This window comes from Chinchilla lanigera, unplaced genomic scaffold (genome assembly GCF_000276665.1).
Source record: "Chinchilla lanigera isolate Chin_1 unplaced genomic scaffold, ChiLan1.0 scaffold00095, whole genome shotgun sequence".
Taxonomy (NCBI): domain Eukaryota; kingdom Metazoa; phylum Chordata; class Mammalia; order Rodentia; family Chinchillidae; genus Chinchilla; species Chinchilla lanigera.
In genome coordinates, this window is record NW_004955496.1 from 3,222,941 (window position 1) to 3,235,510 (window position 12,570).

General features: G+C 35.3%; 1 protein-coding gene across 4 annotated transcripts in view; it reads left to right on the forward strand.

Annotated features, from left to right (window-relative positions):
• Tbck (TBC1 domain containing kinase) overlaps positions 1–12,570 on the forward strand; it is a 180,029-nt gene that overhangs the window by 114,828 nt on the left and 52,631 nt on the right. For all 4 annotated transcript variants that reach the window (XM_013505410.1, XM_005406218.2, XM_005406217.2 and 1 more), the window contains one exon: positions 838–1,013. In XM_013505410.1, coding sequence (XP_013360864.1) covers positions 838–1,013 — 176 coding nt within the window. The remainder of the gene's footprint in view (positions 1–837; positions 1,014–12,570) is intronic.

Genomic DNA, 12,570 nt, shown 5'->3' on the forward strand with positions numbered 1-12,570 from the left:
GGATTTAGCTCAGTGGCAAAAGCGCCTGCCTGGCAAGCGTAAGGTCATGAGTTCGGTTCCTGGTACCGGAGAAAAACCAAAAAATAAAAAAAAATAAAAGAACAAAATAGAAGATGGTAGGAAACAGGGAGATAGATCTTTTTCAAATGGGAAGGAGACCAAGAGATGGAGGGAGTAAGGAGGGAGAGCAGGGAAAGATGAAGTAAAAGGAATTAAAATATGTACATGTACCCACTCCTTGCAATGAACATGACCATTATGTACTTCAAACATGTACTAATAAATTTTAATTATAAAAGAAAAGATGACTACTTTGAGATGTTAGTAAATTTTGCCCTGATTATTTTATGTCTTATTTAATAAATGACATTGAAAGTTTTAGTACACTTTACTAGAAGTTGTGGTGAATCAGTATCTAAATCTTTTGTCTACCTGTTCTCAAGTTCCAGCTCCCCCAAGCTCTGAAAACATTATCAGAGTGAGTCAGATGTTTCAGTAAGGAGATGTGTTATATTTCATCTGGTTTTGTTGATATTGCTCCAATGTAAAAAAGTCTATATATATAGGTAATAGCAAATAAAATACATAAAATATGTCTTATTTATTTTATATATTTATAAATGTGTTTATATACATTTCTATATGTGTGCATGTAATAATAACAAATATCCCCTATTGCAGCTATTAATATGCTGATAAAAATCTGCATTTTTTATTAACTGGCTTCTTTTCTAGTTATCTTAACCATATTTGGCCATATACATTTAAGAATGATTATTCTTTTATTTAACAAATCAATCTAAATTCTAAACTTTTTAAAAAAATATTTCTATCTAGAAATCGACATTGAACGCTGTGTACGAGAATCAATCAACCTGTTTTGTTGGACTCCTAAAAGTGCTACTTACAGACAACACGCCCAACCTCCAAAGCCGCCTTCTGACAGCAGCACACTCAGAAGCTCAGCACCGTATTTCTCTGCAGAATGTGCAGAGCCCCCAAAGACAGATCTGGTATGTACACGATGAGAAAATGTAGTTCACAAACTCTAAAAAGGATTGTTGTTAAAATGAGTGTACCTAGTATCATTAGTGCCCTTAATAACATTGTTATTTGTGTCCTCTTAACGTCACTGTTTTCTAACATACTTTGGTCATACAGATATTTCTAAAACCTCTACATCTACTTGAACATTATAGGTAAGGGCATTGTTTTGACGTATTTCTGCATTTAACAACTTTTGTTCTATTTTCTATGCAATCATAGTTTGTTTGTACATTGCCTTGTTATATAAGAGATTACAGAATCAAAGGAAGAATTTTTTAAAATAAAGAAATGCTGAGTTATTGGTAGAACTGGAACTGGTTTCTTGGTTGACAAAGAAGCCCCGGGAGTAGATGCTTCACTTCAGTTATGGAACTTTTCAACACTGCCATGTATACATGATTTTTTAAAAAATAATTTAAGTCTCTTGAAAGCTATTCTGTATTTACTGAGACATCTTTCTTCTTTCAACATACAGTGCAGTTTTTTAGTTCTTTAAAGATGGTTTCCTTTAGTTCTTTAAAATAACTGGTTAAAAATTTTGTCTACTAACCCCAGTGTTCAATTTTTTGTTGAAAATTGGACCTTTAAATAATACTGCAATTTTAGAATGAGATTCTGCTCTCCTGCCCAGGAGATAGTTTGTTAGGGCAGTGATTTTGTTGATAATAGTATTTGTTTAGTGAATTTTCTAAATTCTATGAGTCTGTATTCTTTGTCAAGTGTGACCATTGCTTTGTTGGCTTTATGCTCAGATAGTGAGCAGACAGATTTCCTTAACTTGTCTGTATGGGGACCTAGCTTTTCCTGAGAGGCTCTAAGCCCTTATTGGAGCACATCCTTACTCAGTCAGCAACCTTCTGGAGCTTTATTTTCTGCTTGCTTAGAGCCTGTGATCAAGCAGAGAAGAGAGGCTGAAGCCTCTTCAAGTCTGCCCTGGCGTGCTCACAGCCCTGCATGTGTGGCCTTGTTTGGATAGTCTTCTGGACTCCAGGGGCATGTCAGAGCTTTCAGAGCCTCTCGTGAACATTACATTCCCCAACTTTTCCTGTTAATTTTAGGAACAGTTTCTTCACCCCGTTGTGTCTGCTTCAAGAACCTGCAATGTTAAACAATTACTATTGATTGTTTTTGCCAAATATGTCCAAGAAAAAAGGTGTTTGCACTGAGAAAATGCTGAGACAAGCCAAATGAAGACAAGTTCTATCCAACTAGGCTTCCAGGGAACTGGCAAACAGGACAAATAATTGCATTTTCCTAGAAATAGTGCTTTTTAGGCATTCCCAAACAGTTCTACCCCTCGCAGTGCATGCTATGCTGTTGACTTTTGTGATGTTTGCTAAACTGGTAGTTTTCAAGGTGCAGCTGAGGGGGAAAAGAGAATAGGACAAATTCACATTTCTGTTTAGTCTCTTTTTTCTTAAATTTGCACTCTTCAGGTTGTTGCAGGCTTTTGTTGAATTTCCAAAGTTTTAAAAACATTTATTTGAATAGTCTTGTTGTCTTAGTTACTTTATGGTTACCTGACATAACTGAAATAAAGAAGTAAAGGTTTAATTTTGACTCACAGTTTGTAGAGATTTTAGTCCACAGTTGGCTGGCTCCAAGGCAGGGTGGCATGGCCGAGGGGCCTGGTGGAGGAGCAGAGAGAGATAGCATGGCAGCAGGAAGCAGAGAGAAATCAAGGGAGGAGGAGGAGGGAGACCCTTCCAAGCCATACTCCCAGTAGCCCACCTCCTCCCACCAATGTCACATTTAGCTGTGAACTCATCAGTGCACTAATCCACTGTGTCACACCCCCATGACCCACTCACCTCCCCAAAGCCCCACCTGTTAGCACATGAGGCTTTGGGGGACATCCAGATATAACCTATGGCACTTGCCAGTACTCACATTGGTTTTTTGGAGGGGCAGCTTTTCATAAGTGCTTTCTCTGCCATTCTCACTCCTGTCACTCGCTGTCTTTGCTTTGTCCACTGATCTTGACATTTACATGAAGCAAAAAAATCTGAGAGATGGTGGATTTGAAAAGGTCAGAAACATGATAACTGTTCGAGTAATGTCAGAGTTTTATTTTGCTGTAAAGTAAAATTTTAGTAAGAAGAGTTTCTGTTTTAAGTCTGAATAAGTGGCTTCAAATCTTTTTCTCTTATACTGTAGTGTGAAAGAATGTTTTTATTTCAAATACTTAATAGTTTCAATGTCATTAGATCCATAATCCCCTCATATATTCCTGTTATAGTAAGTGTCAGAGTTCTAGGTTATTTTGCTAAAGCTTTGTGATATGAAACAAATTATTTTGTGTACCTTCAATTCGTATATCTCCATCAACTTAATAGTATTAAGAGTGGAAAAAAGTACTAGTGAGACTTATTTGCATGAAATGTTGCTATCTGAAGCACAGTAAAATGTTAGTTTACTTTAGAATTTAGATTATTCCTTTTAGTGAAATACTTCAAACATAAAGGAAAATATAATGAATAACATAAAAGCCAATACATAATTTTTGCACATGTTTGAACATATATAGAAAACATACACTGTTCAAGGTGCTCAGGAGTTAGCCAAGCAAAAAAGAATACCTGCCATTATAGCAAGTGCATTTAGTGGAGGATATATTTGCAAAATAAAAAGTACATTTAGTGTACTGTTGGAGATGGGTGTCAGTAAGGAAAACTATGAGGAATTCAGGAGATAGAAAATACCAAAGAATGGGAGTAATCAAAGAGTAGACTAGGGTTGCTATTTTATATAAGGAGCTCAAAGATCAGCTGTAAGGTTACATTTGAGGGAAAAACCTAAAGGAAGTGAGAAAATGCACTATATATTTGGGATAAATATTCCAAGCAAAGGAATAGCAAACACAAAGATGATTGTATGTTTGATAGAGTAGGTAAAAAGTAGGGGACTCTGTAGGGCAAAACAAGTGAAGAAGAATAGGAGACAAAGTTAAGAGGTATCAGAGGAGATCTTGATTGCTGAGGAGGAACAAAAGAATCGAAAAGATGGCCTGAGGGCATCAAAAGAAGCAGTAAGTCTCCACCCTTTGCAGCCTCTAAACTGCAAAGGTGAAAGACTGCTTTGAGAAGAAAGCCACAGAGCACCATATTTCAGAATGGCAGCAGGGCCTCATCAGGTTCCACAATGGCGGCAGCATAGAGAATTTGTTCCTCAGGATCAGGTTCAGAATGCTTGGTAATGCAGGCATTCAATCCCTATGGCCAAGAGAGAGGAAAGCTTGGCTACTGCTCCCAGTGGCAGCAGACCTTGGCATCATCCACATGGTGCTGGTTTTAGGTGCATAAAGAATGCAAGAGTTCTGAGGTTAAGAAGGCTTCCAGCTCGATTTCGGAAGAAGGCCTGGGAGGCCAGGCGGTGTGCCCCTGAGAGAGCAGTGTGTGAAGCTGTAAGTGTGAAACGAGAGGCGCAGTATAGATCTCAGAAGTTTGGAAAAGCCAGGAATGTGGACTGTTTGAGGAAAGCTGCAAGGAGGGTGCAAAGTGGGCCCAAGAGAGAAGCCCTAGGAGCTACAACCACTAGAAGTGCCATAGGCGTAGTGTCACACAAGCCCTTTGGAGCTCACAATTTACCACAGATTGCTTCAGATGTTCCACATGGAGCTACAGGACTTAATGTTTTCCCTGCTGGATGTTGGACTTGCTTTCTTCCCAATGCTTTGTATCCTCCTGTTTGTACCTTTTGGAATGGTAATATTTATCTTGCGCATTGAATGTTGGAAGTGTTTAGCTTTTCATTTCTATGGGGGCATGCAGCTGAGAGTTTGCCTTATATATCTGGGAAGAGACTTGGGACTTGGACTCTACAGCAGCGCTGAAATTATGGATGTGAGTACTACACCCACCCTGGGGTGGATAGTTTGCGTACAGTATAAGGGATGGAAAGAGGCCACTTGCCACTGCTCCTCCCCTTGCACTCTTGCTTGCTTTTGCTGTCTTCTATCACCATGAACGGTTGCCCTCTGCCATGTACCACTCTGCCTTGGAGCCAGCAGAGTATGGACTGAAACCTCCACAAACTATGAGCTAAATAAACCTTTCCTTCCTTAATTTGGGGCATAGGGTATTTTGTCTCAGCAACAAGAGAAAAGTAACCAAGGCAGTCATATATATTGCAAAAACAGAACCAATAGATTTTGCTGACTATGAGATATAAAATGGAGCAGTATCAAGAATAAATGCAACATTTTTATCCTATACTAGAAGGATAGTGTTTCTAGCTACTGAAATAAGGAAAACTGCAGAAAGACCAGACTTGAAGATAAAAATTGAGTATACAATTTGGAACATGTAGATTTAGAGATTTCTATGAGATGTACACATGAGAAATAAATGTACCACTCTGTTAGTTTTGTCTATAACTTATACTATTATTTTTCTAATCATTTATTACTGGTGTACAGAAATATTATTTATTTTAAATTAGTCTCAGCAAATTTGGTCATTATATTCATCTCCCTCTCTTTAATATTTAGGGAAGTTTCAGATTCATAGCAAAGTTGAAAGGAAGGAGCCAAACAGAATGGTGCACACCTGTTATTTCAGCCACCTGGGAGGCAGAGGCAGGAGGATCACATGTTCAAAGCCAGCCTGTGTCACTTAGCAAGATCCTATCTCAAATACAGTTTTTTAAAAGGGCTGTGGCTGTAATTCAGTGGTAGAGCATTTGCCTAGCATATGCAAGGCTATGGGTTCAATCCCAAGAACTGAAAGAAAAAGTAATGGAGGAAAAGTACATAGATTTCCCACTTGTACCTGCTCTCACACATGTGCAGCCTCCTCCATGAACAGAATGTCACCGTGGAGGGTACATTGGTTATAGTTTCTATTATAGATGTAGACCGCCCCAGATTGCCTACCTCTTCTTGTGTGAGCTTTGTCCTGTTGTGTCTTTCAAGAAATTGGTTCATTTCATGTAAGGTGATCAAATTTGAGGGAATAGAGTTGTTCATGAGAGTCCTTTATCTTTTTAATGTTCATGTGATCTGTACTATAGGCTTGTTTTTCATTTCTAATATTACTTTTAGTTTGCTTGTTCATTTTATTGATCATTCTAAAGAACCAGCTTTTGGTTTCCCTAATTTTTCTCTTTTGATATCCTGTTTTCAATTTCATTGATTTTTGTACTGTTTTATTTCTTTTCTTCTGCTTACTTGAATTTAACTTTTCTTTTTCTAATTTCTTGAGGTGGAAGCCATTCATTTAAAAGTTTCTCTTGTTTAATATGTGCGTTTGATGATGCAGCATTCCTTCTATGTACTGCTTTTGCTGCATCCCTAAATTTTGATAAGCTGTTTTTTATCTCATTTAATTCAAAGTATCTTTTATTTTCTTTCAAGATTTTTCCTTTAGCTTGTGTTATTTAATCTCCAAGTATTTCGGGGCTGGGGATTTAGCTTAGCGGCACAATGCCTACCTGGGAAGCACAAGGTCGTGAGTGTGATTCCCAGTACCAGAAAAAAAAAAAAGAAAATCTCCAAGTATTTCATTGTCCCTTTTTAAGTCCACTATTTTGTAGATTCACTGAAATATTTACATACTTCATTCAAACAATTATATGAAAAAATTTATCTTTGCATTATATTTCTGATTATTTCTGTCTTATTGCTTTGGATAGGACCACAAGTATAAAATAAGTGTTGGTGTAAAATTGTGTATGATTCTTTCTCAAAACCAAAATAACTGCTTATTCTGTAAAACAAATTTCCTGTGGCTGTGATCATAATAGGAAAAAAAATGTGGGTCTTGAAATCAAGGATAAATAAAATTCTGTAGAAATGGAAGTAGTAAGTGACAACCATTGCTCACTGATATGAATTACCTGACTTGAATTTTCTTTGTGTGTTACTGTGGGTTAAAGGATTTGACATAATGACTGAAAAAAAAAGTGCTGAGAGTGAATAGACTTGCTATTCCTTAGTGTAATGAAAATGCTTCAAATCTCATCATTAAATTTGATGATATTGGTAAATAGTTTTTATTTTCAACTAACATAAAAATTGTACATATATGTGGGGTACAGTGTCATGTTTTGATACATGTATAAATTGTATAATCTTCAAATCAGGGTATATGTATCTATTGCCTCAAACATCAGTTATTCAACATTCAAGGGGGCTTGGGATTTAGCTCAGCGGTACAGTGCCTGCCTGGCAAGCGCAAGTTCGTGAGTTCGATTCCCAGTACTGGAGAAAGACCAAAAAAAAAATTCAAAATCTTTTAGCTTTTTTAAAAATATAAAGTCTGTTGTTATTATGTATAGCCACTTGACTGTTCAGTATAATACCAGAATTTCTTTCTCCTGTCCAACTGTAACTTAGTTCCATAGATTCACCTTTCCCGAGTCCCCTTCCCTCTACTTTCCCAACCTCTTTTAATTACTATTCTCTCAACTTGTATGAGATTAACTGTTTTAGATTCCAAATATAACTGAGATCATGCAGTATTGGTCTTTTTGTGCCTGGCTCTCCACTTCCACCCATGCTGTCACAAATTGCAGGACTTCATTCTCTTCTAGGATAGAGTAGTATTCCCTGGTGCATATATTCAGCAGCTGTGGGGCACTTAGTTTGTTTCTGTTACTCACTTATTCTAAATAATGCAGTAATAAACATGGCAATTCAGGTGGCTTTTCAGCATACTTATTTTATTTCTGTTAGATATGTTCTCAGTAGTAGAATTTTAGCATCATATAGTTCTTATTTTATTTCTGTTAGATATGTTCTCAGTAGTAGAATTTTAGCATCATATAGTTCTATTTTTAATTTGTGGAAGAACTGCAAACTCTTACCTATTATGACTGTAGTGCTAACTTAGGGTCCCACCAACAATATGCAGGGGTTCCCTTTCTGCATATCCTCACCATCACTTGTTATCTTTTTTTGCTAATAGGCATTCTAACTGCATTGAAATGATATTCCATTGTGACTTGGGTTTGCATTTCCTTGATAGTGATGTTATAAAATTTCTCATTTACTTGTTGGCTATTTATATGTCTTCTTTGGAGAAATGTATTTAGGTCTGTGCCTATTTTTAATTGTATTATTTGATTTTGCTTTCTGTTTGGGGGTGCTTTGTTCTGTTTTGCTGTTGAGCGGTCTTGAGATCTTTATATATTTTAGATATTAACCCTTTGTCATATGTATGTTTGCAGATATGTTCTCCCATTCTGTGGATTGTCTCTTAACTTTGTGGATGTTTATGTCAGTGTCAGAAGCCTTTTAGTTTGACATTATCCCATTTGTCTATTTTAGATTTTTCTTTTCTGTGCTTCTACAATGTTACTCAAAAAAGTCTTTGCCTGCGCTGGGGATTTAGCTCAGCAGCACAGTGCCTGCCTGGCAAGCACAAGGTTGTGAGTTCAATTCCCTGTACCAGAAAAAAAACAAAACCAAAAAAAAAAAAAAAAAAGTCTTTGCCCATTTCAGTGTCCCTGGAGTATTTCTCCTATATTTTCTAAAGTGACTTCATAATTTTAGATCTTACATTGAAGTGTTTAAGCTATGTTGAATTGATTTCTGTGCATAGGTTATGGTTTCATTCTTCTGCATATGGATATGCAATTTTTCTGTACCATTTGTTGAAAAGACTGCCCATTCTGCATGGTGCATTTTTAGTGCCTGATCATTAGGTTGTAGATGTTTTACTGTACTTCTTGGCTCTGTTAGGCACTGGTTTATATGTGGTTTTATGTCAGTACTCGTAGTATTTTAATTACTCTAGCTTTGTAGTAAATTGTGAAGTGAAGGAGTGTAATGCATCTTGCTTTGTTTTTTCCTCAAGAAGGTTTTTGATAAATTTGATAAAATCATAAAGTTTTATAACTTTTTTTCTAGTTTTATGAAGAATGTCACTGGCATTTGGCTGAGAATAGCACTGAATCTGCAGGCCCTCTTAGATAGTATGAGTGTTTTGACAATATTAATTTTTCTAGTGCCTGAAATGAAATGTTTCCACTTGTGTTTTTCTCAGTTTCATTCATTAGTGTTTTATAGCTTTCATTGTAGAGATCTTTCACCTCTTAGAGTTAAATTTATTCCTAGATGTTTCTGTTGGTAGAAGTTGTTGTTGCTTTTGTTTGTAGCTTATATTTAGTAGTCCTTGTGTATCTAAGATTATTCTTGTTCACTGAACACACACACACATTACCAACTATTGGATTTGGTAATAGATATCCAATTTCTGTCTCTGTGTTCATAGATATGGGTTGTTTGTAGATGAAATAAATGTATAATTTTCTTTACTTTTTTGTACTTTTCAGGCTTTGATCTGAAGGTTCTATTTCTTTCTCCCTTTGCTGTCTAATCAATTTCTATAGAAGGAATTGCTGTACCTATTTCTTATAGGTTGAGTAAAGCTTGTCTACAAAACCATCTGAGTCCGATGTCTTTTAATCAGGAAGATACTTGATTACCCACATTTTCTAACTCAACTTTTTAAAGTTCATGTTATTTGAAAAGTATTCATATTTAGTTGGATGTGTATTTTCTCAAAATTATTTTTACATACCTATTGTGCCTAATTTATATGCTCATTGAGTTCTTTATATAAAATATTTTACCTGGAATGTTATCCCCATTTCAATCCTAATATGTTTATTTAATGGTGAAAGCTTAAATGCTAACAAAAAATGAGTAGATGTAAAAATAATACCTGCCTGACCTATAAAAGTATATTTTTTAGCCAGGTGTTGGGGTGCACACCTATAATCCCAGCAGTTGGAAGGCTAAAGCAGGAAGATCACCTCAAGTTCGAGGCCAGTCTGGGCTACATAATGAGCTCAAGATCAGCCTGAACTACTTAATAAGACCCTGTCTCCAAAAAAAATATTCTTTAAAATTAAGATAAAACACACCTCAGTTTCATTCTTAGATTCTTTAACAGACTAAAAAATGGATTTTTAAGAACATTAGACCATAGATTTTTCCAAATAATACTAACAGAATGAAAGATGAAAGACACCTATGAGAAGAAAGGTCAGGTTGACTTTAATTTATACACACACCTATCATATGTATCCCCAGAAGAAACTAGTACAGAGAAAAATAGGAGCTTTGTTGGTAGACTTGTTTTCACATTTGAGCCCTGCTGTTTGTTGTATAATCTTAAATAATTCATATAATGTCTCTAGTTCCCTATTTGTAAAAGCAAAGCAAAATTATTAATTATAATACCTATCTAGCAGGATTCTTTTAAGGATGACACATGAACATTTAAAAACAGTTACAGTCGTTATTATATGTTAAGTAATCAAATGTTAAAATTCTCAGCTTTGCAAACTACTCCAGTACTTTAAGACAATCTTCTGTATCTAATAATTCATATGAAAAAGGTGTTGTTCTTGTCCTCTGATCCCTGTAGCTATGTTAGCTATGTTAATGTTGCTTTACATTGAAAGGCCACTAGAGACAGTAAGAGGATAAGGGCAGAGGGCAGGCTTTCCAAGAAGGAATACTTCTGGCTGTTTTACCTTAGTAATTTCAGTTTAAAATTTCACTTTGACCTTTACTTCTTGGTTTTAGTATAATTTTGATTTTCAAGCTGCCAAAGGATTGCCAAAAGAATTGTTTCATCAAGTGCCAAGGTCTTTCAAATCTAGATTTCCTTAAATAGCAAAGTATCAGTTTCAGAATTCTGACCATACCTTAATTGAAGAAAATTGTAAGTGAAGATATGTGATTTTGATGAATAGAATGAAATGTTTTTAAACATGAATGTGTTTTGCAAATTGATTCTTGGTCAACTTTAGATGTCTTTAGTCTGTTTCTTTATTAAATTTTAACCACCTTATTAATTTATTCATACACAAACACTAGGCCAGGATTTTTTACAATGTTGTTGTATTCATATATGATGACTGTTTACATGTATTATTGTCATAAATAAAACATAACATTCATTGGGTTTTCTTTAATTTATAGCATATGCTTTTTATGTGTGGATAAAAAATTATAATCATTAAAATGCATTTTTATATTTCAGGTTGGAACAGCTTCCAAAAGTTAAATACTGTGTAAATGCCATTTTACCCGGTTTAATCTCAGGAGTAAACACCACTCTCTTTTCATTAGTCCGTGCTCACAGTGCCTGCACTTCACAGTCAGCTTCTTTACCACTGTCTTTCCTCCCCCTTACTCCCACTTTCCCATTTTTATTCTTACTGATATTTATAATCTTATTCTTAATCTCATGTTGTGGCATATGAATGCAAACACTACTTTTTATAGTTGTTTAAACAATTAAGAAAAAGCACTATGGGTACGTCATAGTTTTCAGTCACTCAGCTACATTATTTTTTCTACCCCTAAACAAATCTTGAAGTGTTTTCACCCCTATGAGAGTTCAGGAAACTCAGGTTTCTTAGTGTAAGTTAACCTTACAGGTGGCCGTTTTATTAGCAGTGTAAAGGTGTTCTCTATTACTCCTTGAAATGTATGTACTTATGTGTGTATGTTAGCCTACAGTTAGATTTTTCAAGCCTTTTGTAATTCTTTTTTACTTCATCAGTATATGTTTATGTATACACATACAATCATCTATGTATCTGCTCTTAATAAGTTGAAATGTTTTGTAATAAGATACTAGGAAAAGGAAAATTATATCATCTCTCTTGTTAACATTAGAATGAGAATAAAATGTGAACCTAAAGGAGAACTAAACATTGTTTTCTGAGATTATTCAGAGGAATAGATGAATTAAAAACAGGAAGTTTAACTTTGCATCTATTCTCTTTCCTGTTCATGTTCTAATACCTTTATCTAATGACCTCTCCTTAAACAATCTGAGATTTTGGAGCAGTTAAGACACGCACAATTTCAGTAAGAGATGGAGACAGGAAACCTTGTTAGTTACATATGAGGGTAAAATGTTTCAGTCCTATAAAATAGACATGTTTTATAGAAAACATCTTTTGAAATTTGTTTTTCTGTAATAGTGAATAATGTATTTCTATCCCACCTTTAGCCCAAAAGCAAGCCAACAAATTTCAGTATAAGAAAACAAGGGTTTCCTGGATCTAGGATAGGATGTCAAAATATCTTGATTTACTTGTTTGAAACATGAGTTTTTCTTCTGTAAGTTCAGAAGAAAAAGGCAAAGAGGAAAGACAAGAGGAAAGGCAAACAAACTCCTAGATAGAGACCCTTAAGCACCATATCAAAAAGTACCCTTAAAATTTACATTTACTTACGGAAATGTAAATCCTGCAAAGTATGCTCTCACACTATTATTACAGTGAAACCAGAAACCCACAAAAAAGTTGTTTAAAAATTATACCTTAAAGGTATGTTTAAAATATGTGGTGAATGTTGAAATTTTTTAAATGTTTTACAGTAAAAAAAATACTGCCATTAATCAATCCTCTTCAACATACTCCCCCTTTCTTTGAATGCACTTCTTCCTTCTTGCCTCTTTCTAAAGCAGTTCTGGGAGTCCTGTTTTGATTGTCTTTACAAGGTGTGATTAAAACACAAGGTGAACACTGCTGCCAAGTGCCATCCCAGGGAGAATC